This window comes from Pleurodeles waltl, chromosome 4_1 (assembly GCF_031143425.1).
Source record: "Pleurodeles waltl isolate 20211129_DDA chromosome 4_1, aPleWal1.hap1.20221129, whole genome shotgun sequence".
In the NCBI taxonomy this organism is placed as follows: Eukaryota; Metazoa; Chordata; class Amphibia; order Caudata; family Salamandridae; genus Pleurodeles; species Pleurodeles waltl.
Window position 1 is genome coordinate 181217335 of NC_090442.1, and position 27300 is coordinate 181244634.

At 43.1% G+C, this 27300-nt stretch overlaps 1 protein-coding gene across 2 annotated transcripts in view; it reads right to left on the reverse strand.

The window, feature by feature from the left end:
- Nucleotides 1–27300, reverse strand: part of KIAA1549 (KIAA1549 ortholog) — a 664130-nt gene that overhangs the window by 449186 nt on the left and 187644 nt on the right. For both annotated transcript variants that reach the window (XM_069227988.1, XM_069227989.1), the window contains exon 3: nucleotides 17909–20713. In XM_069227988.1, coding sequence (XP_069084089.1) covers nucleotides 17909–20713 — 2805 coding nt within the window. The remainder of the gene's footprint in view (nucleotides 1–17908; nucleotides 20714–27300) is intronic.

The following is a 27300-nucleotide window of genomic DNA, read 5'->3' on the forward strand; positions in this document are numbered from 1 at the left end:
GTAAGCAACTTAGAATCAAGTGGGAGACGCTTACACTAACATATGCGCGGTGGGGTTTTACTGTCCCAGACTTAAAGCTGTATCTCTTGTAAATGCAAACCCACTTTACTCACTACTGCTATCTCCCCCACGCCTACACTCCACATGTAGCAATACAACATGATGATGCATGCCCCATCCTGCCCCATACGAAAGACCCCATTTCATAGACTGAATTTAGCACACTACACTGTACCACAAGGGAATGGCGCATGCTCGGGATACGTGAAAATAACGACCCTTTATAGTCACTGGCACTCCCTCTATTATACTGCCCTGCTATATCAGTGAAACACAAACCCAGGGCACTGAAGATGCTTCGTAAAGTGGAGTTGCATGCCATGAAGGATATATATCCAAGGGGTACATTCACAGTACTAGAAGACATACCACAGACACCCTGCTGCTGACCTTTATTTACATCGGGCTTCATGCTATGGTGCAAGCACTATTCTCTCAATTTCCATTTGAGCCCCCTACTCCTCACGCGCTGCATACAGTGCCGCCCAGCACCACATACAAAGGGATTATTACTAGATGACATCTCTATTCAACAGTCCAGCAGCTCCTAATGTTGCGCTTGTAAAATGAAATGAAGTGCTGGATGGGCCACTGGGGTCCGCTGACTAGGTCTTCTGTTGTACTCAAATTAGCATGCTCACGTTTAATTGTACGTTATGTGTAATAAATTTTAGGTTTCTCCATCAAATTTAATATGCCCCTGTTAAACTGTATAGATCTGACTTGCAGGGCAATACTAAATGTGTGCAGCGAGGAACACCAGACGCTGACTTTATGCACCTGTCATGGACTTGCCCCCCAGTATACCATTACAGGGTGCAGCTCACTGAAACTTTGCCTGCCATAATAATTGGGCCTGTTCAATGTTGTTCACAAGTATGTCTTCTTGTTTTGGTCACAAAAAAAAAAACTTGCAACCCACAAACAGTAGGCTTATGACTGTAGCGCTGCGGGTTGCGCTGTGCTGGGGAAAACATGTAACGCCCACAAAACGTTAATGGCACACGGACATGGCATTCTGTAAAGAACAGTTAGAGGTATAGGAACTTTCACACCCTAATATACAGCCCCCCCCCCTTACTACATTTCTGTTAACCTCTCCAGATCTCTTTTGCTGGTAGACCCACTGTCAATAGCATATGACCTAGGACATAATGTCTAGAATTGCCCTTACATGACTTATGATGTGCTGCTTATATTCTTCGTGTAATATTCTGTGGCACTGTTTGTTTTTGTGCTGTTATACTCCTAACATGCCTAAAAGATACACATGAGTACATGGCCAGACAGCAGCGGGTGGCAAGGCTAGCCTAGGAGAAAATCTCTTACCCAATGCCTCAATTCTTGTTGAAACTCTGTCCGGTGGGCTGTACAGAATGAGTTGGGATTCATCCTGCTAGTAGACGCCTGAATGACCAGGTCTTTAAGAGTACACTGCTGTGTAAGGAACGTAGGATCACCTGGAGCAGGTCTGTGGCATCATGCAACCAGTCTATCCACAGGTGGAAAACAACAAGGCTTAGCCCAGTTAAACATGTTAATGTCAAGCCAGGGCTTCGCTGAATGGCAACAAGGGCTTGGACAAAGTATGTCCAAGCTGCAAAATGTCTGTGAGAATATTGGTTTTCACCTCAATAGACTGCAACTCTAAGTCCATGTCCTCAGCTGCTTGTCTGAGAACTACAGCAAATGAAGCTGTCTCTTTCACTGAAGACCTGGGGGGGGGGGGGGGGGGGGGGGAGCTTACCCTATTTCAGTGGAAGTAGTCATTTCGCTGGCCTCTTGTAGGCCCAAATAAAATTGTCATCATGTGGTGATATCAGCCTTGATCTCTTATTCAGGCATGTGGATGGAGTGAAAGCAGTGCAATGGCTCACTATATGGAATCCAACCAAATGATCTTGGACATGTTTTACTTTTGTCTTACCAACAATGTGTTTACCTTTAACTGGGAGTACTACTTCCAATTCCAAGGTACTGCAATGGGGGTCAGATATGTGTTCCCGTACGCCTACAATTTCACGGGTGAGGTAGTGAAATTCTGGCTATGGGATGAGAAATTCTCCAAATATACCTCACACATCATTTATTGTGAACACTATATAGAGAACATTCTATGTATATGGAAGAGGCCCCTGAATTTTCTGAAATACCGTCAAGAAATCAACTCCAACACATGGAACATTCGGACAACATCACAATTTTCCACCTCTGAGACGGATTGTTTTTAGATATTACCATCTATGCAAAAGATGGCAAATTACACACCAAACTATATAGAAAACCAACAGCGGCTAACTCTACACTACGAGCAGACAGCTGTCATCCACTAAGCACTACTCAAAATATCCCTAGAGGAGAGTTTCATAGTATCCGGAGAAACTGCAGTGAGAAGAAATTAGTTATTGCTGAGCAAAGAATCATAAACAAATCGTTTGCAAATCAGAATTTGTGGATAATAGCAAATCACCATACTCCTCCTTTTTGACAAAACCATGCGGTTTCTACACTTGTCATAAGTGTGCAAATTTGGCTTAAGCAAAAACACATTTCTCTCCTACACCAGATATCACCATGAAAATAAAGGATTAGATTAACTGTTAACAGTAGTTTATGTCATCTACACCATCTTATGTCCATGTGACAGATTTTACATCAGTAGTACCATCAGACCGTTACGGATAAGCATTCTGGAGAATTATCAGAATATTAATAAACTCACAGAACACCATCAAGAAAACCTTCCTCACTACAAAACTACCTTTCTTCTCTGTTTTGAACACATCAAAATACATTCTTGAAGAAGAAACAGAGAACTTGCAATGAGGAGAAGGGAGCGTGAGTTAATAATAAGAATGGGCACTGTGAAAAACGGTTTGAATAAAGATGTAGAAATGCTCTACTTGTTATACTAAATGATGGTCTTTTCAAACTGTCCAATATAATAACTTATTTATCTGAACATCTCTCAAAACAAAACCACGAGAATATAGATATCTTTCCTATTGAGTAACTCTTTATTTTTTTGGGGCTCTCACGCCCTCTTGGTCTTTGAAGCTTATATAAATGAGACCGCTTAACTCATTAGATATTTCAATATCAATTTTGCATCTTTCTCTTTGAGACCACTATCTACCATTTTCTCCGTGCTATCCATTGAGAGATAGTCGAATCTTTTAAATATATGAGTCTAGTACCCCTTTTTATGTCCCTCGGAGATTTGCGGTAACACTCTTGTTGGTTTTAAGACTTTTTACAAATTATGGTTTTCATTTCACTCTAATTTGAAAATTAGTTTACTTTTTTCTCTGATTTCTTTTTTTTCTTAATCCCGCCTGACAACATTCTAAGATGTTGGATGCGCTACTCACCAATTAACTTTGACCTCCGTCATTGCCTCCTCTTTAAAAAGTATGCCGGTTTGATTCTGTAATCTACAACTGCAGAGACCACAGCAGCATTTCAAATTTGATTGACTACGACAGTAAGCTTGACCTACCATACACCTTTCTTTTGTTTCCTGTTGTTGGCCCTCATATTTGAAAAACCATCCCTGGATGCCTCTAAGCCAGAACATTTTTGCCCCATTTCCCTCCTACCCTTCCTAGCCAAAGTTATAGAGAGATATGTCAATGGCATCCTGATTGAGTTCTTGGAAGACAATCACATCCTCAACACTTCCCAAAACGGTTTCAGTCTCGGGAACAGTTCGGAATCTGCCCCCCTTGCGGTTACTGAGAAACTCAGCAGCACCTGGATCAGGGTAGATTTTCAGCCCTGATCTTGCTTGATTTGAGGGCCGCATTCAACACAGTGTCTCACAAAATTCCACTCCTGTGCTTCCAAAACATAGGCAAAGGAGGATCCTCTTGGACCTGGTTAGCCTCTTTTCTAGTGGAGCACTCATCCCAAGGCATCTCGCCACCTTTTGGATCCCAACAGCATGCCCTACATTGTGGCATCCTCCAGGGTCTTCTTTGAGCCCTACTCTGTTTAACATATATGTTCAACCATTGACACAAGTCATCAAATCCTTGGGACTTATGCTGGTGTTGTGCAAAGACGATAACCAGCTTATTCCCTCACTTTCGGAAAACACCAAGCAAGTCATAGCCAATTTTCAGAAAGGTATGTTTACGGTGGCTGAGTGGATGAATGTTAATCATCTTTGCCTGAATGTCTACAAAACAGAAATTCCGCTGTGAGGCAAACACGTCCATTCTTGGAACGACCACTGGTGGCCTTTCTCCCTTGGTCCTCAGACTAAGCCCAAGTCCTCCATTAAAACTTAGGAGTCTAGACGGATAACATTCTGGCTTTCGAGGCCCAAGCTAAAACTGTTGCAGGAACTTGCTTTGGGCTCCTGAGCCTTTTTGACTTCCCTACTCAACAGACCATAATTCAGGCGGTAACTATGTCCCATTTGGATTATTACAACACTTTGACATCTGGAACCAATAAAAATCAGTCACTAGAAGACTGAAGCTCGCCTGCTTTTCTCACTCCAAGTTTTCGTCTGTTTTTGGTCTTCCTTCCAAGCTGCACTGGCTCCCAGTGGATAAATGTATCCACTTCCAGACACTTTGCATTGTTAAGAAGACTGAACTCCCAGGAGCCCTCATCCTGTTCAACTTTAAATCTCCTTACCACCCACTCGACCTCTACACATTGCTGAGCTTAACTTGGCTACTGTCCCCTGAGATAGGAAAGCCAGAGAGGGTGGGAGGTCATTTTATGCCTTGGCCCTTTTTCTCTGGAATTCCCTCCCCTTCTCTCAGGAAAATCCAGAATCACCTTCTCTTCAGAACATCTCTTAAGACCTGGCTTTTCTCGATCTACCTTTTTTCCCACTTTTTATGAGGTCAGTCTCAGGTCGTATGTTTTCGGGGTCTAGCGCTGGGAAGTCCGTTTTGGGTTAATGTAACATATTTGTTGACTTTTTTCAAGCTGCTGACGCTTAGTAAACTGCCTGCCCTCATATGTTTGCAGTGCATAAATAGCCTCTATTCAGCAAGCTGCTTGCCAACTGTTACTCTATGCGGAGTCAGTCTGCAAGAAGCTGCTTACTGCCAAAACATTATCTTTGTTTTATCATGCACATGTGAAGCGTACAATCCTTCATATTTATATTACGTTGTGTTGCATTATTTTTTATATTTCTTAATTTTGTCTACCACTCTGCAAGCCACCAGCTTCATACAGCAAGCCGCTCTTCGCTTGAAATTGGCGCTTATTAAGCAGGCACCAGTAGTCATATGTCACTTTAGTAATCTGTGCACATTGCAGATAATTTTATATTAAGTGACTTGCTCTACTTCCTAAGAGCCTGATGCTGCTCTAGAACACCATGCATGACTTCATATCTTATGGTTCCCATTAGGTTTTTCCTGTGTTTTGGATCATTTCTGATTACCGCTGATCAGCCAACCCATCTCGCTGAAGCTTGGTTTTGAATTCTCAAGTTATTTATCATTACACCTTTTACACTGAAACCAACCCCAAGGGGACATTATAGAGGGATTCTGCCACATTATCATTACACCTTTTACGTTAATACTGCCCTGAAGGGACATTATAGAGGAATTCTCCAACCTTATCAAATGAGCACTTATTACATTACTCTTTCTCCTTTCCTCCCCCGGTACAGACTGAAGATATCACCCCATTTTGTGAACTGGTAAAGCATTAAAGCTCTAACTTCTGTAGATTTTTCCTAGTGTGGCTCTCCTTTTCTTTTGGTGGCCCTGAACTTCACATAAGGCTCCCTGGTCACTGCAGGTTTCTTAAATATTTTCTATCACATAGTTCACTATAATTATAATGAAAAAACTAATCAAACTAATCAACACATATGCATGAGAAGATATAGGGTATTGCAAATAAAATACTATCTCTAGACATTGTCACTATCCTGTTATTACATATGAATGTATATTTTCGTACTGATTTCATAGCTTTGGAACTGAAATTTTGTTTTAATATTTTTCTCTTACTTTTATGTCATTTGTGTTCAATGTTGGTCGAAATGAATCATTTGGATTTTCTTTTGTATCTGTACATGTTTATAATTATATGCATTATTGTGCCACCTAATATGTGTACTGGATAGGAATCAGCCTTGAAAAAGCCCTAGGCATGCCAGCCATAAGGGCAAGCACGTGTCTGATGTATACCTCACGTCAGGATTATACCCTGATGCTTCAAATAAAAACATTTTAAAAAACGAAAGGATTAACTGATAGGGCACAACCTATCTCATTCTCATCATATCATGGGGGAGGAATGCTTCGTTCAGAGTCGGACAGGACATTAGGAACAGCATTCTCCTCCTACGTCTACAGTCAGAGCCAGCATCTCCGTGGCAGGAATTTGCATGGATCCTGGTGACAGATGTGAAGAAGTCTCCAGGGTCAGAGCTGAGATTGACACGTGTTCGGGAAGGACAAATTGCATCAATGACGGTCCCACCGGTGGGAACCTGACTGGAGGTCTCTGTGGGCCCTGAAGGCGCACCAGAGGGAGCCGGGCATGGTGCCACAGAATTGCAACATAGATTTCTTGAAAGCCCCAATCTTTTGTCACCTCACCAACTGGCTCTCTAGCATAGGACTGGAAGCGAGGCAGTTTGGTGGGGGTAGCGCACCTTGACATCTTTTTGACTTTTCGAAAGAGAGAGACAATGAGACTAGGACAAGTTCCACTCTGCCTATTGTGCTTCGTTTTGAACTTCCAATTACCTGAAGACTTGGACCTGTTGTGGAAATGGCCCTGGGAGCGATCCAAGCCTGCACTGCCGATCGGTGACGTACAACTTCGCTCTCCATCCTTGATTGCTTTCAGATTACCAAGGGCACACTCCTCGCACAACTTCATGGCCCGAACCGAAACACTAGAGAGAGACCTCGTGTGGATCTGTCTAGAGGAGGGCGAGCCAATGAAAGCTTGGCCAGATGCTTGGCTCTGGCACAGCTACAGGTCCTATTGTCCCCTCAAGCCTAAAACGAGACAAGCTTTCACGAGGAGCTGTGGGATGTCACCTCATGCACCAAAAAATAAAGACAAAGCTTTGATTACAAACCATTGATGTAAGACGGACACAAGAGAAGTAGATACCCAATGTAGTGGCTGTATTGCAGAATGTCGAACAAAAAAATCCTGGCTCCCTACCTGACAATACTGCGTGATCCTAGGCAAAAATGTTTCCACCTAGACTCCGTTTTCTTTATTTGCACATTTGAGAGACTCCAAAAACATCCGTTCAGGACGTGCACTATAAAAAAAATATCTCTCCCATTTAAGAGTGTACACATGACAGCTGACTTGCCTCTCAGTTCACTAATTACAGTGTCAGGAGGTTGCAGGCAGGAATGCTTTTAAGTTTACGTTTAAAAAAAACATCACTTTTAACAAATCACTTCACCCCTCCCACAATATTGTGTGTAATTAAAACATTTAGGGGCATAAAGAATATTTGCAGCACACAATTGCATATATTGCAGCAAATTTAATTAGAATGAATCTGTTTTCCTATTAAATCATTGAAGTGACTAACAGTGGGTTATCCTGTTTGCCGGGATTGCAACTCACAAGCGGTTTGGTGTTTATCACATTTAATAATTAAGAGGTACGATAAAAATTGCACCCCTTATTAAATTTTGGCCGATTTTGGAGCAGTAAGCATCAAAATCCACATGCACATAATTATTGCATCAGATGAATTCTGAACACACCTCTGCGCTGGATTTTATGGGATGAGATAATCACTGCATCTGACTTTCCACGAGTCCCTTCTAATCAGGGCCACAGTCTCTATATTTTAGCACATCTGTGCAGGGGCAGAGCTACAAAACTGCTAGGGAAGAAACGTAGTTTACTTGTATCAGTCTCCTTTGAACTTTACAATTAAACAAGACAGTACTCCTAAAAAGTAATTAACTGGTGGGACATTTCTATTCAGTGATAACTGTTATACTGTTGCCGGTACCTACCCTCAAAGATCCCTACAGAACTTAGGGTTGGAACTACCTGGACACCACTACCAAGGCTGCACTGTCAGTCATTGTGTGTATTCTTTGAAGTTAAAACACCAGCCCATTTACCAGTGTGGGTCGCATGAAAACAGACGCTGACAACTGACTTTCAGTCTGGGGACGGACTATCACTACCCAAGCTAGCAGCAGTCCTGCTACCTGCTGCAGGATGAACAACTGAGTAGGAGCTCTTGTAACTGTAACTGTATTTATATGGCACTTACTAGGCCTGACACTTGTTGAAATGCTTTACGCCAGGCTGCATGTTACTCTGGAACCCAAAATTTGAGGTTAGTCTAGTGTTATTGGTTCTATTGGTTATTGGCGTTAGTCTTGTGAGCTCAGGATCTTGGATGCAAACCTGCAAAAGTTCCACTCAGGGTACATCAGCAGGTGAATTAAGGGATCAGGCCTCACAGCTAATTTCGTGCTTATTTTGCAAAACACAAAAACGCGAAAAGCTGGAGGGTCCGATAAATACTTCTCAATGCATTAATAGAATCGTAAGTACGGAAACCCATCAGCACGTTAAAATATTCACTTTTGGGATGGGTCAACTGGGACCGAATGGGAAGCACTGGAGGAGGGATGTAACAGAATGGGTGATAGCAGAAGAAGTGAGTCTGAGACGATGTCAGAGAGATGATAAAGTAGAGGAAGGCCTACAAGTCTGGGGAGCATTACTGACTAAGTTCGAGGGAAGGTGAACCAATCATCAGTAGAGACAACTGAAGACGAAGAACGAACATGAACACGGTGTGAAATGGCACTTCCACAATGACAAACACATATCCAATGCTTGCAATGACTGAATGGTCCCAAAAAATGTGGAATTATATGTGAATGTAAATTACATGTCAAATAACTGAACTTGGTGGTGATCTCAACTGTTTCACTGGTTGTTAACCCTTCGCAGCCAAGGACATAACTGTTACGTCCTTGGCTGTGGTGCTGAGGCACCAAGGACGTAACCGTTACGTCCTAGTACCGGCTCATGGGGGGAGCGCTAGCGCTCCCCCCCGCCATGAGCCTCGCCTCAGCGCCCCCACTGCAGGGATGGAAGGGCAATCACTTCCCCTTCCACCCATGCTCCTCCCCTGCCCCCCCCTGTGGCGTCTGATAACATCAGCGCGAGATCGCACGCTGACCTCAACAGAGGCCTGCCCCTGAAACTCAGCTTCGAGCGTAGATCGTAAGAGAAATGCTTTTGCATTTCTCCTCGGATCACTAGAGGGGCCGACAAAGGCATGAAAGGAGAAGAAAGGTCATGTCTCGTGATGCGATCGGGCAGCAGAAGTGCCCACTAGACACCCGGGAATATATATATATATTTTTTGCAATTGACATGAAAGGACCAGCCCCTTGGGCAAGGGCTGCTCCCCAGGGGGACAAATTACTTTTGAGCCATTTCTGCCCCCAGAAACCCCCCTAGACACCAGTGCTGATTTTTTTTCTTTGTTTTTAATTTTATATGTGGGGAGAGACCCGTTTTGGCAAGGGTCGCTCCCTGGGGGGGGGCGAAATTCATTTTAGGCCATTTCTGCCCCCCTTGGGGGCAGATCAGCCTATTTCAATTTGGCCGATCTGGCACGGGGGGCACAGAAACAACTTAGGCATCAGGGATTGGTGTGTGTGTTTTGTTTGGTGGGTCGCTCCCCATGGGGGCACTTTACTGTTGGCCATGTCTGCCCCCATTGGGGGCAGATCGTCCTATTTTGGAAGTCCCTTCTGCCCCCCTTCCACCAGTAAATGGGGCCAAAGTTGTTCTGCCCAACCCCCGCTCCACACCCCGTGGGTGCAGAAAGTCTACTAGACCATAGTGGGATGGTGGCTACCAACCAGTATGGGCCTGGTTATGCCCCCACCCCAACTGAAGGGGGTAACAGTCTTTCAGCTCTCCCCCACACACGAAAACATCTTATCCCATGGCAAGCAAGAGGACATTCGATTATTTTGGGTTTTGGTTTGACATTTGGGCCATGACAGCGTGGCTAACCCTCAAAATCGTCCCACTTGGAATGGTGAGGGCTGCACTTTTTGGAGTTTGGGACGCTGCCATGTAGAAAAATCCACAAGACCTAGACACATCTGAAAACTGGGTGAGTCCAGGGTGGTGTGCTTCACATGCACCCCACACCATTTTCTTACCCACAGTGCCCTGCAGACCTCCAACTTAGCTCGAAATCACACATTTTTCCCACATTTTTGTGATGGAACCTTCCGGTATCTGCAGGAATCCACAAAATTCCTACCACCCAGCATTGTCTCATCTATACCAATAAAAATTCTGCTGCACTTGTCAGCTTAAAAATGATTTTTTTTTTCAAACTGCCCTTTTGGACCCGCTTTGGTTCCCCCTCAATTTCGACATGTTTTTGGCTCCTCCCTGTCACAGGAACTTGGCCCACCTACACAAGTGAGGTATCTTTTTTACCGGAAGACTGAGGGGAACAGTACGTGTTAGGAAATTTGTCCCGGTGAGGTGATCCCACACAGAAATGTGGGAAAAATGTAATTTTTTAGGCAAATTTGACGTTTGCTGAGGATTCTGGGTAAGAAAACATTGGGGGATCCACACAAGTCACACCTCCCTGGACTCCCTCGGGTATTTTTCAGAAATATCTGGGTTTAGTAGGTTTCCATAGATGGCTGATGAGCCCAGGACCAGAAACGCAGGTGAAACCCACCCCCACTTTGCAAAAACAAGTAGTTTTGTATTTCATAATTTTGATGTGTCCAGATAGTGTTTTGAGGCATTTCCTGTCACAAGCGCTAGGCCTACCCACACAAGTGAGGTACCATTTTTAATCAGGAGACTTGGGGGAACGCTGGGTGCAAGGAAATTTGTGGCTCCTCTCACATTCCAGAACTTTCTTTCACCAAAATATGAGGAAAGGTGTTTTTTTAGCCAAATTTTGAGATTTGCAAAGGATTCTGGGTAAGAGCCTGGTCCGAGCCCCACAAGTCACCCCATCTTGGATTCCCCTAGGTGTCTAGTTTTCAAAAATGTGCAGGTTTGCTAGGTTTCCCTAGGTGCCGGCTGAGCCAGAGGCCAAAATTCACAGCTGGGCACTTTGCAAAAAAAACAGCTCTGTTTTCTTTGGGAAATGTGATGTGTCCACGTTGTGTTTTGGGGCATTTCCTGTCACGGGCGCTAGGTCCTACCCACACAAGTGAGTTACCATTTGTATCGGGAGACTTGGGGGGGAACGCTGGGTGGAAGGAAATTTGTGGCTCCTCTCAGATTCCAGAACTGCCACTGAAATGTGAGGAAAACTTGTTTTATTAGCCAAATCTTTAGGTTTGCAAAGGGTCCTGGGTAAGAGAACCTGGTGAGAGCCCCACAAGCCCCTCCCATTCTGAATTCCCCTAGGTGTCTAGTTATCAAAAATGAACAGGTTTTGTAGGTTTCCTTAGGTGCCGGCTGAGCTAGAGGTCAAAATCTACAGCTAGGCAAGTGGCAAAAAACATATCAGATTTCAATGTAAAAATGTGATGTGTCCATGTTGCGTTTCCTGTTGCGAGCATTAGGCCTACCCATGCAAGTGAGCTACCATTTTTAGCGGGAGACTTGGGGAAACACAGACTAGCAAAACAAGTGTTATTGCCCCTTGTCTTCCTCTACATTTTTTCCTTCCAAATGTAAGACAGTGTGCAAAAAAGACGTCTATTTGAGAAATGCCCTGTAATTCACATGCTAGTATGGGCACCCCGGAATTTAGAGATGTGCAAATAACCACTACATCTCAACACCTTATCTTTGTGCCCATTTTGGAAATACAAAGGTTTTCAATATACCTATTTTTTCACTCTTTATATTTTAGCAAATGAATTGCAATGGGTTTTCATTGTATACCGGATATACAGCAAAGGGCAGCTCATTTATGGACTGTGGGTACTTAGGGTTCTTGATAAACCTACAAGTCCTATATATCCCCGCAATCAGAAGGGTCCAGCAGACGTAACAGTATATTGCTTTAAAAAAAATCTGACATTGCAGGAAAAAGTTACAGAGTAAAACGTGGAGACAAATTACTTTTTTTTTTACCTCAATTTCAATATTTTTTTATTTCAGCTGATATTTTCTGTAGGATTTCCTTGTAGGATCTACACAAATTACCCCTTGCTGAATTCAGAATTGTGTCTACTTTTCAAAAATGTTTAACTTTCTGGGATCCAGCATTGGTTTCACACCCATTTCTGTCACTAACTGGAGGGAGGCTAAAAACACACAAAATATTATAAATGGGGTATGTCCCAGTAAAATGCCAAAATTGTGTTGAAAAATGTGGTTTTCTGATTCAAGTCTGCCTGTTCCGGGAAGATGATGATTTTAGCACAGCAAACCCTTTGTTGATGCCATTTTCATGGGAAAAACCATAAGCCTTCTTCTGCAGCCCTTTTTTCCATTTTTTTTTTTTAAAAAACGAAATTTTCGCTGTATTTTGACTAATTTCTTGGTCTCCTTCAGGGTAACCCACAAAGTCTGGGTACCTCTAGAATCCCTAGGATGATGGCAAAAAAAGGACGTAAATTTTGCCTGGGTAGATTATGTGGACAAAACGTTATGAGAGCCTAAGCGCAAACTGCCCCAAACAGCCAAAAAAAGACTTGGCACCTGAGGGGGGGAAAGGCCTGGCAGCGAAGGGGTTATTATTGTTACAGCTGAATTTTACTTGATTTAAAAAAAAATCTTTTTTTAAATCAATACAAATATTTTATTAAAAATCATCACTTTTAGTAATTCTGAAGCGACTATTATATTTTAACACAATGTTTGATGCATTAGTTGCATGCCAAATATATTAACAGCCTGGCACGTGCATGGGCTCTCAGAGCTCAGTCAAACCCATGGCCTGGCTCTCCATGTTACTTTGTTGACTTGCACACCTCTAGCTCTGTCACAGACATCTACCTGTGAGCGTCCCTACAAGGTTTGAATACTGTAGTTTTAGGAGCAGACTTTTTACCTTGCACATAGAAAAGAATTTTGAGGGGGAAAAAACTTGTCAACTGAAAGGGAAAATGAAGATGGCTCCGTATCTGCGTATGAAGGTGCAAAATGGAAGGAGCTGATGTCAGCTTGCTAGGGTGCTGCTTATATGCGAGTCTGAATATCACTTCTAGGGATGCACAAGATTGACGCTGAGATGTATGATGCCACCTTCCAGCATGCAGCAGCTATGCTGGAAAGAAATTCTGTTTCCAGTCTGGTGCTTGGGTATATCCTAAGGTGAGGATTCTGCAGTAACGAATATCTTAAGTCTGACTTATTGTTTACTAGAAGTTCATCTAAACTCCATGGAGTTGATGTGGAAAGATCTCATGTTCATAAATTAGCCTCTTTTGATTAGATTGGCGAATTACAGTTCCAGAATGGGAGGATTTTCCAGTCATGTTTTTTTTTTCCTTGACCAAGAAACATCAGAGGCAAATGCTCTTGCTCTTTTGATACTCTAGAACCAGGGTCACTGTATTTTTGTGCATGAGACAGCAATTCCTGGCCCAGCAAGTCTAGACAAATGGGGATTATCACTTCAGGTGATATGCTGGATGGAATGGAGCAAAACCTAACTTTGATTTCATTCTTGACAATACGGCACACCCATTTGTCTTTTGTTATCCACTGTCACAAAGGTGAATGGCTGAGAATATTTCCCACACCTCATATGCTCATTACAAGTGATCACGAACAAACTGGTAATTCTGCCACTCTGACATTTTCCTGAAATGCTGCAGGCTCAGCAGATGTTTTCAGAGTTAGACTGGCTGCCATTAGCAAACCATGGAAGCCACCAGGGCAGTGAGATCTTTTGTAACACTAATTATTTCCTATGATTTGATCACTCCTTTCTTTAGTATCTCTTTGAAGATTTCTCATAGCTCTACAAACTTATCAAAGATTTACCAAAGAGCATTACCGTATCTATGTGAGAAAGGAGAGGAACTAGCAGCACTCAACAGGTAACTTAAATGTGGCAAATATTCATGCCTATGGAATCAATCTTCCTGCTCTCCTATTCCGGAGTAACAGAAGTTGATTCAAAATCATTACAGCACTTCTTAGTCACAGAGGCTACCAAGGAGTGTTGTAGTAGGATGAATCAATGAAAGAAAGGGTCATATTCATGAGGTTTGCATTTATTTGTGCTGCGTTTTACCACTAGGTGCCACAAATGGTCTTTGATCAGGTTTGGGAGTAGGGTCTCAAAAATCACAAAAGTGATGTACACTGAAGAGGCAACCTCGACTTCTTAGAAGCTCAGTTTAATACACTGTGGAGGAAACTACATCATATACTGGAGAGAGCCAAGATGGTGGAGTGTCTGGTGCCCTTGCGAAGAAACTACTCACGTAGGTGTTCTCATATATGCCCTCATCAGCAGTTGGCGGTGAAACCTTTCTAGGACGATAAGGAGGATTTCATCTATCAGAGGATCCTCTCCTGGACTTCCCATAAGAAAACAACACCCTGGTGATCTACTTGAAAAGAGAATGCTTCCTCCTGTCTCTCACGTAATGCTTGCTCCCTTGAGTGGCAACATGTGGAGTTTTTTTCCTCTGCTTTCCCATCAGAGAATCTACCTCGGACTCTGTTCCATGTTTGATATATCCTGGGTCCTGTGATATGTCTTGCTAAAGGAGAAGTGGTGGCACAGGGATAAGCAAATGACAGAGCCATCAGCTATAGTGCTACTTGACTGAATCTCAGTTGCTGATGGATATTATAGCAATCTTCTGTTGGTGAAATGTATGTGATCTTCCTAGCTGAGGGTTCTGCTGGTTTATCAGAAGAATGCAACTTTTGATTGCAGGAGTGCCAAATGCAAGCACCTCTTGTATACTGATGCCCTTAATGTCATGAGAGATCTCAAAAGGGAAGAATACTCTGAAACTGAGCGGGTAGCCTTAGACAACCAAGATATTGAATACAGGCATTGATGTTTTCATGTCTACCATGCACATGAATGTGAGTAGCATGAGGAACAATCTGGGGGACAGAATGAAGAATTGGACCTCCTCGGGGGAAGATCTGATTAGGAGAATGCTGGAGCAGAAGCATTAAGAAGGTACTCCCCTAACTTATCACTGCTTCACTCTGAGGTGTAGACATCTCAAGGTCTCTCAACCTCTTTATATGACTTTAGTTAATGTATTTTCGAAATACAAAAAATATTTTAAGTATTCCTGAGATACTGCATGTGTACAGGCATATTCAACTGTTTATGGATATCAGACAGAATCCCATGGTTAAGAATAAAACATCTTTGCAAGAGATGTGAAAAATCGAGTGAAAGATATCGGGCACATAAATGACATTCAAAACTGTGTATATAACATATACAAACATTTGGTTTATAGTAGTGGCAAAGACCTTCATTAATAGTTTATCACATTTGTGAGAACAATCTTTCAATCAACAATAGTTTGAAGGATCCGAGGACCCCCTAACTTCTGATAGTGATGATGCCCTAAATGGAAGGACAACAGAAGCGGAGCTGCTTCCTTTGACAGATATGTCAAAAAATATACTTGGTTTTAAGCTGGCATTCCACTGTGCAAAAAGATCTAACTTCGCTGCTGTTGAAGAGGACTGCATAGATTTAAACAGACACGAGGTATGGATGCATCAGTACATCTCAGAAGACCAGCTATGAGGAAAAACTCTCTATCTGCTCTAAACTCAGTATATAGCTAGATAACAAAAGCATTGGTCCACATGAGGTTGGATGGTGGAAACGTGTAGTCTAAATCTTAAGAAGAGGTCTAAATAAGGGGAAACAAAAGTTATTAGGATTCAAGTGATGTAAATAGTTTTCTTGCCATATGCATAACTAATACAAAAGGACTGGGGACCGCTGGAGGCTTTGCCCCTGACTCACACCCCCACTGCCCCACAACCATGCGCTGCAGGATTTTGCTTTAGACCCCTGCTTGGAATAATGCTCTCTCCACATGGTAAGTACTGTTTGTAACGTTTTAGAAAATAGGCCCAAGGGTGCCACCACGGGGACAGAACTGCCACAAAGTCAATCAAGCCCACAAAACTTTTGCAATTGAAATCACAATGAGGCATCTATTTCTCTGCATTATAGTTGACTGTTTTCATAACATTACTGTATAACATTATTGTGCAGATTTTGTTTTAGCTGATTTTCCCCCAGCCAAGAAGGATTTACACAGTCTTGTTTTGCTACATCCACGTTTTGTTACTGCCTATTGTTTATTTACTTTGACATACGCCTGCTGATGTCTCTGTGCTATCAAAGGTATAGGGACAGATTCCAGTGCAGAGTCTATGAAGCCAGCAGAACTGAAAGAACGTAAGGCCTTGCCCAGACTTTACAGTGGGGGCCCTTGAGCAACTCCCTGGATAAATAAAAGCAGATGTGCAAACCTTATTCATAAGCCGTTTCAGCACATACTGGGAAATGTTAGCAACATGTTTCCACCATCAAGTTGGATTTGAACAAACTACTGTTAACCGTGTTTTTTCACTGGTATTCTCAGGTAGAGCTTTTCATTATTCCACACTCAACAAAAATATGGTATATGCATTTTACTTGAAATGACTCGCTTGGCAAAAGATAGTGTAGGTCTTATAAATCCAGAGAATTATTCATCAGCTATATTAAAACAAAGCAGGTGCTAGAAACATTTGTTTATTTCTAAACGGACTTGTCCAAGTTAATTTTAGTCACCTTTAAACAAATTAACTGTATGTTATGTAGGTAAAAGATGCTTATAGCACAAACTTCGCTAACAAACAAGAAAGGATTATACAAAAGTAGGGTTTGTGGAGAGGCTGCAAGGAGACAGACTCAAGGTGCTCTCAAGAGTCCAGTGTAAGGATAGAAGGGGGTACCGGGAAGTTGTGATCGGAAGGGAGCGATTTCTCAGTTGCAAAAGCAAAGACAGGGGTAGTGGAAGTGACAGTGACGTTGAAGAGCGGTAAGAAAGATAACAGGACTCTGGGTGCAAGTATATATACACACACACACAAATATATATATATATATATATATATATATATATATATATATATATATATATATATATATATATATATATATATATATATATATAATAATTGGGTTTAGGGGTGCATATGGTGGTTAAGTGTTTTTAGGTGCATACGGTGGTGTTTTTAGGGTTTAGGAGTGGGTAAGGATATAGGGTGGTAAGGGTACAAAAAAAAGGAAGAGGTTAGGGGGGGGTTCCCCCACAGAAAATATTTATAATTTTCAAAAAAATGAAGGAGGTTGGGGGGTTTCCCCCATTAAAAAATAAGTAACGTTAATGTATGTGTGTAATATATGAAGTGTGTGTGTGTGTGTGTGTGTGCGAGTGGTACATGGATATACACATATATATATATATATATATATATATATATATATATATATATATATATATATAGATGTTAGTGTTTGCAGAGATTTCACATGCTTTGAGCTGTAAAAGCATGGGTGGTAAAGGTATACAAGTGGTAAAGGCTTGTGTGGTAAAGATAATGATTGGAAAAGGCATGTGTTTTAAACACATGCATGATAATGTCATACAACAGATGCAAGAGCGGGTGATTAAAGGAAACAAGGAGGAAAGGGGTGTGTCTGACAGCAAGTTTATACTACGACAAAAACCTTAGCCTTGACCAAGTAAGATCAGTACACTCACATCAGTAGAATTCATAAATGTGCTTTTTAAGATTTAAAAGCTGTAACCTGTACAGGCAAAAGAACCTCCGTAAAAACTGTCTCAGTGAACCATTTGAATCATGTTGAAATATAAGTAGCAAATGATAAATTTGACTTTACCTGCTGTTACTAAATAGGCATCGGTTGCATTGATGTCACACACTAATGGCTGCCGGGTTGTTGTGGTGGTTGGGGGAGCTGTGCCAACTACAACAGTGGTAGATGCTGTAGAAAATTTAGATGTGGGTGCTGATGTGGTACGGCCACTTGTGCGCACTATGGAAGTTGTAGAAAGACTAGATGTAGGAGTAGCTTTTGTAGTTTCAACTGTAGTACTTGCTTGAGAAGATGCATTGATGGGTGGTTTTGGTGGTGTTGACAATGTTGGAGCCCCTGATACTGGTGGAGATGTTGGTGCCTGTGTTGATGGCGAAGCTGATATTGTTGATGGCGAAGCTGATATTGTTGATGGTGGAGGCAATGATGTTGGTAGCTTTGGTGGTGGTTTTGTCTCTGATGTACCAACAATAAGGGAACTTATTGGGGTAGTGCTTATATCTATAGTAGATGTTTGTTGAACATACTGACTTGATTTAAGTTGTGCAGTGGTAACGACTGTCTGGGGTAGATGAGATGAGTAAACAGTAGGCATAATGGTGGATATCAGAAAGCTTTTTGAAGTTTGGAAGCTTGGCACAGCCGGTAAGGAGGAGATAAATGTTTCGGTCGGTAGCAGCATGGTAGATGAGAAGGTCGAAACTGCTTCATCGAGCATGCCACTGCTGGTGAGAGAAGGTTGAGTGTAAGTAAGGAGCACCATGGTTGATCTGGTTGTAGGGAATGAGAGAAAGGAAGTCTCAAGTGAAGAGCTAGCTTCACTTGAAGTTGAGGTAAAAAGAGTCTCGGGAAACTTTGACAAAATTGGTGTAAAATCTGATAATACAGTAGTCCTAGAGTAGAAATCTAATGTCGGCCAATTTTCAGCAGCACTGGTTTTTGGTGTCACCTCAGATTCTTGAAGAAACTGAAGACTTGAGGTCTGCCATGGAGTGTATTGTGATAGGTCCATGCTGAAGATCTCAGTTGGGAATATTCCAGATGATATAATACTTGAATAGTTGCCAAATAATTCATAAGTGGCATGTACAGTGGGTGAGACCTGGGGCAGCAGAGATGATGAAATGCTTGGCGTCAGTGAATAGGATGAAGTATACATCTGAAAAGACAGATTATCAGATTCAAGAACATACAGTTTTGAGGAGTGGCTTAACACAAAATCTGTAACCTCTGATGCTTCATCCACTGAGAAGACTGTGGTTAATGTGCCAAGATATATAACTGACTCAGTGTGCTTAAATGCTGGAGCTTCAGGTAGGCTTGTTTCTTCAAAGGCAGCTGTAGATTCAGTTGTGTTTGCTGAGGTTGTAAAAGTTGATTCAATGTCTACTCTAACATTTCCTGAAGAAAGTTGAGCTGTGGGAGTAGGTATAAAATAGTAGGATTCAAAACCAGACAATGATGCATTGATAGTCATTTGGTCATACAGTGTTTCCAGTGGTGATCCAATGTCAGCAGGTATGGATGTTGTGAATATGCTACTGGTCATACTTGTGCCATATATATTTGAAAACATTGTTGTACCCTCTGAAGCTTCAATAACATGTAAGGATAGCAAACTAACAAGTCTGGAAGGGAAGGCTGTGTTGTATACTTCTGAAGAGGGTTCCTCTGGTTCATACATGTCTGTAATGAGGCTGGTTGGATGAGTGAAGCTACCCAATAAGGAAGTGGTGAATGATAGAGTCTCAAGCTCATCTGATCCCCAGTCATGTTCAATGGATTCAGTGGAGAGAACATGTGGGGGGACCAAGGTATAGTCACAGTGCACACATGAAGTGTGTGGTCTGACTGAAGGCACTGGGCTGACAAGCTCTGCAAAGATGTCAACTTGGCTTGACATTTCTGAACTGTCAGGCAAATGTGGTGTTATACTGCTAGCGATTTCTGGAACCACTAAAGATGTAAACAAATGAGTAGGGTCAACAAAGACCTCTTCAAGCAGAGCAGACGAGGACACATCTGGAAGACTCGTTGAAAATAATACAGGCATTATGCCTGTAGCAGAAGCAGCATTGGTGGGCTCGACAGTCACTGTAAAGCTACTTGAATCAACCATTTTGACAAATGTGCTGTCCACAAACTTGGCAGAATAGAAACTGGAACCTTTTTCTGATAGACTGCTTTGTGTGACTATAGTAGTAGCACTCTGCAAATTCCAGGGTACCGAAGGCAAGATTACAGTAGAGTCTTCAAAAGGTAAAAAAGTTATGGAATTTAAACTTTCCAGGGCTGAAAAAGCCTCCCCTTGAGAAGCGTAATGGGTGAGGTCTTCTGAAGTGCTTGTAGGATTCAAAGTTTCATACAAAGTTTCACTGTGACTTAATAGAAGAAGAGTACCATCCGAGACAAAGGTTGTAGATTTCACATGAGTATCCCCTTGACTAAAGGAAGTCAAAGGGTCAACATTTATGTCTACAAGGGATGAAGATGGCATAATTACTGGTAAAAAGACATCCGTTGTTTCTTGAAAAACAGAATCAAAGACCAGGACAGGAGGACTCCAGGCAGAAGAGAGATGTAAGTGAGAAGCAGGGTTCGAAAGTTCTTCATTCTTTAAGGATGCTTCATTCGAAACCGTGTTGGGCGACTCCGATACAATAGTGTCCACTGTTGAATTGTTTGTGATACCCAAGTCAAGCCAAGTTGTGTCTGGAAGAGGTGGGGTCACCGAAGGCAAAAATGCAGAGTGAGTATTATTGTCCGGCCTTTCCACTGTGGTGTTATTTAAGGCTTTTGGTGTTGTTCTGCTCTGCTGGATAATGGGACCGAACGACAACGTCTCATTATTCTCCATTGTTAAAGGGTCTGAAAAGTAATGTGAAAAGCAACGCATTAATTCTCATAACAACAAGTTATACTTATATACAATTATGAACAGCAGGTAGTTGGCTTTTTCTCTTTTTGACATCTCCCAAAAATAAAATCTTTTGAGTGCGGTTATTATCCAACAACAAAGCTGAAACATTAACAGAATGCCATAACAGAACAAAAGAAGGGCCTTGCTGGAAAAGAACAGAGTTTGTTCTTATTACTCTTTCTGCTGTATTGTTACTGTTCGCCAATTAATTGCAGAAAACCTAATTTGGACTAACCATCAAACAGGCACCAGCTGAAACTGCTTACCATTCATTGTACAATGTCAACCAAAAATTATGTCATCATGTAAGCAATGCTAACATGTTTGTGCTAGTGTTGTGTGGACCACGAATGCAGCAATAGGACCCAAAAGAGTAATCTTTTAACCACCTTGAAGGTTTGTGGTAGTGTCTTCCCCTTTTATCTGTTCCTTAATAGAAACACACTTTTGTACTCTCGTGAATGAGATGGCTCAAGCCAATAAGACATTTAAACTAGTCCAAACTACTTCTCTTTTACTAAACGACGCCCTCTACATCCAGGTATCCGTAAATGCCATTTTACAAACTGAAGATATGCAAGGGCTTATTGTATTAAGAGAAAATAGCAGCCTCTCATCAAGTGTGTGATCTAGTGAATAACCTGCATTGTAGCAGTATATAAAAGTTGTGAGGCCAAGCAATATACATCTAGCACTTCACGTGTCCCTAACCGTAGCCCCTCACTTTCACTGCATGCTTTAGTCATAAATCTAAATACGTAACACAGAGGATCACATTTCAGTAAAAAAGGAAGCCACGGTTACCAGAGAGAGAATGATATGATAAAATGTTGAAGTGGCTATAACTGTGACGTTTTACTCGCATAACCATCTCCTCTCAATGTTTTAAACATGCAGCAACTGATAATCAACAGCAGACTGGCAAGTGGTGGGTTCGCGGAAAGGCCTCCATCAAACAGGTTACAAAAGGATCCCTGGCTCATTTAAGCATTAAACTATGAGCAGCCGGGTCACAACCGTGCCACAATATCAAAGGCAGTCTTGGCCCAAATGAACAAAGGGAGTTACTATTTTCAGGACTCTTCCACAACATGGTTGAATTTATGAAGAGGAGGAAGCTTGGAGGGAGGAGAGGATTGCAATCCCTTACTCAGCAAAGAACTTGAAGTCAATTGCGTAACTTATTCCCAAACCCAAGCCTTACAGCAGGATTTGTGTTTGCATGATTTTAACTTAATTGATATATGGAGGGAGCAGAATAAAGGTGAAAGATTATACGTATTTCTCCGATGCCCATAGTCCCTACACTAGAACAGATTTTTTTCTTATTTCACACTGACAGTCAGCAGCAATGAACGAAACAGTGGTACCAGTGCTTAATTTGTACTTGTTGTTTCCGGTGCTGAGCACCAGCACTTATTTTTGAGGGCCGGCGCTTAGTCTTCTGCCTCAAGCATTTGCTGTGAGCAAAAGACACATTTGGGAAAGACGGAGGAAGAGAAAAACAAAAAAGCGTCACAATGAGAGAAAGTAGGAAGCTGCAGGGGTGAGCTGAAGAGGCAGGGAGTGGCTTTAGATGGACTGAAGAGGCCAGAGACGGCTTCAGGATTACGCTGCCTCAGTATTCCGTGTTCGCACATTTTATTGCAGCAGTCGCGTGTTTAAGAGGAGGGCTTTGGGCACCGGCACCTTTTTATTTACAAATTAAGCAATGAGTGATACAAACATGGTCATATCACGCACCCATCTCACTCGCATTAAATATGCTTAACCTCTATGTTAGCAGATTCAAAAAATAAAATCTCTCAAATATTATTCTGGGAAGAATGACAATGTGGAAGTCACTTGTGGCACAATCTGGGACAACACAAAGACCGTGGTAAGAAGAGAAATTACTAACTTCAGTACAACCTTCACCAGAGTGGCTAAAAGCAACATAGAATGTTGGGATCCTCGCAGGACTAGTAAAAGCTACTGAATGTAACTGGGGATCTAGAGCAACTCTATATGAGAGATGCTGCAAAAGAACAAGTTACTTACCTTCGGGTAATGATCTTTCTGGTGGATACTCCAACAACAGATTCCTCACATTGTGTATATTCCCCAGGCATCAGATTGGATCTGGGAACTTCAAAGTAGTACTCCTGCACGCCAGAAGGTGCCATTGTGTGGCTGAACACCATTGTCATTCCCTCTGTAATCGACAAGAGGAGCCATAAATAGGCGTGACTTATGCACACTGACGTCAGTAGCTTTCCTAGAATGCCTGAGCCCTCACACTCAGGGCCCATCAGTAGACTGCCATGACCAGTGTGCAGCTCTCTAAATTGGGGCCTTTTTAAGAGGAAAGGAGCCAGTTCACAGAAAAGGGAGGTTTGCGAGTTGGTTAGGAATATGTGGTTAGATAGATTATTCATCAGAAAGACAGTTGCCAAAGGCAAGTCATTTGTTCTTCTGATGGCTACTCCTCACCTCGTAAATAGATAGCATAGCAGTACCTCCCCAGGTGTTGGGTGTGTGAATTGCCTCATATCAAAAAGTCCTACAGACTAGGTGGGCAAAATGTTCCTTGCGCCAAATCTGGCTTTTGAGGCAGGCGTGCTTCATGAACATGTGTACCGACATCCACATTGCGGCATAACAAAGGTCACAGACAGGTACTGTGTGTGCTAAACACACCAGTAGTAGCCGTAGCTTTGGCAGAATGAGCTTACAAGGCCTCTTGAGACTGCTACTTCACCAGTGCATAGCAGATCTTTACACAGAGAATAATCCATTAGGAGATGGCCTGCTTTTGCCCTGCCTTGCCTTTCTAATACTCGGAGACCCCCAAAAAGGGCTGATTGCCCACCTGATGTGATCTACATAAAAGCTTAAGGCCCTCTAATGGTCCAAACGATGGAGTCTCCCTTCCTCCTTAGAGGGGGGGGTAAGTGGGGAAAAGAATGCCGGAAGGGAGATAGCTAGCCCGACATGAAATGGAGTGACCACTATTGGCAGAAAGGAAGCGTGCATCTTCAACACCAACTTATGTGGAAAGAATGTTCTACAAGTTGGGTTGGCAGAAAGAGTTTGCAGCTCACTCACATGCCTAGCCGATACTATGGTGATGAGAAGGATCGTTCTTAACGAACAAATTAATTACCTTCGGTAACGCTTTTTCTGGTGGATACAGTAGCTACCTGTGGATTTCTCTCCTTATCAATTCTCCCATTGCGCCAGCATTCAACGGAAATTTAATTCCTGGCTCCCCCACATCGACGAGGACATCACAATTGCACGGCTCAGCACGCGACTCCGTCTGACGTCATCATGGCAATAAGAAGTCCTCGTCGGCGTGCTGAAATTTGTTAGTTAACCCTTTAAGGAATCTTTGAACTAAAGGGGGCCTAAATAAGGAATGCTGATCAGGAAGGCAAGGAAAGGAAGACAGTGCTGACAAATAGCCCTTCACTGTCGCCACTCCACTAACCCCTGTGCCAGGGGAAGAGCAAAAAGCAAAATATCAGACAAATGGGCCTTCAAGGGATCAATTTGTCTCTATCCACACCAACCAGCAAATTTCGCCCATCTGCCAGCATAGCTCGTCTTGATGGAGTGTCGCCTGGCCGATAAGATAACATCCACCACTTCTGGAGGGAGAGAAAAAGAACTCACATGTCCCCGTTCAATCTCCAGGCATGTAGGAGCAGGCTCTGGAGATGGGGGTGTAGAACCTGCACCTGCGACTGCGAGAGGAGGTCTACCCTGCAAGGGAGACGGAGCGGCAGGCACAGTGGGAGGTGGAGGAGGTCTGTGTACCACACCCTTCTTGGCCAATCTGGGGCTATTAAAATGACTTGAGCCTGATCTTGGTGAATCTTCCTCAGAACTTGAGGAATCAAAGCTATGGGAGGAAAAAACAAAGCAACTGGTCGCACCAAGACATCTGAAACGTGGCCCTCAACACCCCCTGCACCAGATACTGGAGGCTGTAGAATGACGGGCAGTGTGCGTTCTCCTGAGTAGCAAACAGGTCTATATGTGGAAATCCCCACATCCTGAAGATGTGAAGAACCAGATCTGGACTCGTGATCGGCCGAGAAATGCCGACTGAGACCGTCCACACGTACGTTGAGAACTCTGGCCAGATGGTTTGCTACTATGCAAATCCAATGGTCCTGTGCCCAGGACCAGAGTCGCAGAGCCTTTCTGCAGAGAAGGTACGACCCTACTCCTCCCTGCTTGTTGATGTACCACATTGTGGTAGTGTTGTCCGTCAAGACAAAGTGACTGACCGCAAGGGACGGGAGGAAGGCCTTGAAAGCCATACGTATTGCCCGTAATTCTAACAGATTGATCTGAAACATCTGTTCCACTGGAGACCAATTACCTTTGATATCCAGGTCCCCCAGATGAGCTCCCCACCCTAGAGTGGCAGCATCCGATATGACCGTGGCCACAGGAGGTGGTAGACAAAACGGCCTTCTTTGGGAAAGGCTGCTGTCCACGGCCCACCATCGTAGATCCACTGCAGCGTCTCTGGAGATCGTTATCAACTCCTCAAGATCCCCTTTGTGTTGAAACCACTGCTTACGGAGGCACCCCTGGAGAGCCCTCATGTGCCAACGTGCAAGAGTGACCAACAGAATGCAGGAATTGAACAGACCAAGCAGACGTAGGACCTTGCAGACTGGAACAGCCGCTCCATTCTGAAACATTGGAATCAACGCCTGAATGTCCTGAATCCTCTGAGGAAGGTAGGCCCGATTCAATGTTGTGTCCAGTACTGCCCCTATGATTAGGAGGCGCTGAGAGGGCTCCAGGTGAGATTTGGGCAAATTTACTGTAAAGCTAAGGTTGAACAACAACTGGGTTGTCACTTGCAAGTGATGCAGCACGAGCTCTGGGGACCCAGCTTTGATCTGCCGATCATCCAGGTAAGGGAATACAGATATTCCCTTCTTTCTGAGGTCCGGTGCAACCACTGCCATCACCTACGTGAAGACTCGAGGTGCGGAAGTAAGACCGAAAGGAAGGACTGCACACTGGTAGTGCTGCGATCCTACCATGAACCGGAGACACTTCCTGTGAGACTTCAGAATAGGGATATGAAAATAGGCATCCTGCAAGTTGATAGACACCATCCAAACGTCCTTGTTCACTGTAAGAAGCACCTGAGCTAGGGTCAGCATTTTGAACTTCCCTGTTTGAGGAACCAATTCAAAATCTGCATATCCAGGATAGGCCTCAATTGACCATCTTTCTTGGGAATCAGGAAACACATTGAGTAACATCCCTGGCCCTTCTCCTGCTCGGGAACCAACTCCACTGCACCTTTTAACAAAAGGACTTGCACCTCCTGCTGAATCAACAGGAGATGATCTTCTGTGCAAAACAAATGACTGGGAGGAATGGTAAGGGGAAACTCCCGAAAAGGAAGAGCATGACATTTTCCCACTGTTTTCAGCAATGTGATTAACTCCCACTCATGTAGAAAATGAAACTGCCTTCCTCCTACGGGTAAAACATGCTGGAATATGGAAAGAAAACTAGTGCTGTTTTCCTTGATGGGCTCCTCCAGAGGAAGAGGATGAAGCAGAAGGCTGCTGAGTGGTTCCTCGCATTCTAACCCTCCCACTTCCCCTAAAAGATCTGTAGAGAGGGTCGGCAGGCTGCTGAACGTTGGATTGTGGCCTTCCACGAAAAGAGGACCACCGACCAAAACCTCTGAATCTTCGAAAAGTGTCAACATCAGGACAGTGCGCGCTCTACAGGCGACGTAAATGCAAAAATCCAGTCCTTATGCAAAGGCATATTTCATGCATTATGTTTCTATGCAGTATGTTAACCTTTTGCATTGCAGAGCTTTTACCTTAAAAAGTCATTAATGCTGTTTGTAATTCATTGTTCATTTGCAAGGCTTGTTTGCAGGACTACAGGGTGTGGTCCTTTATTCTAAGACTTTCTAGAAGCCTTTCTTGCAGCATGGTTGGATGTGGCTCGTGGGCGGGGCTTGGCTCTATATAAGGGAGTCAGCCCAGCTCCACGTGCTCACTATTCAGAGGTCCCCGTGCAGAGCAGCAGCATTTTCCAGAGCTCCTGTCCCCAGAGGCCTATCCAGTCATTTCCAGGCCTCCCCTCTTTTATTTGGTGATCTTCAGCCAGGGCGGTAAGGAGGAGGTCGGGGTAGGCCCCCCGACTCTGTTTTCCAGTGACACTCGAGTTTTGGGCCTAAACCTGAAATCACGTGTGTGATTGTTTACATACCATTTGTATTGTGAATTCCGAATCGGCAACAGTATGCGCAATTCTTTCCAGGCATTTATTTCTTGGCATTCAGATCGGCAGTGTGCGCGATCATTTCATGGCATTTGGATCGTGAATTACGAATCGGCAACAGTGTGCGCGATTCCTTCCAGGCATTTACTTCGCGCACATCGCCGATCTGAATGCTAAGATCATTTCATGCCATTTGTATTGTGAATTCCGAATCATCAACAGTGGGCGTAATTCTTTCCCGGCATTTAACTCTTGAATCATAGATCGGCAGTGT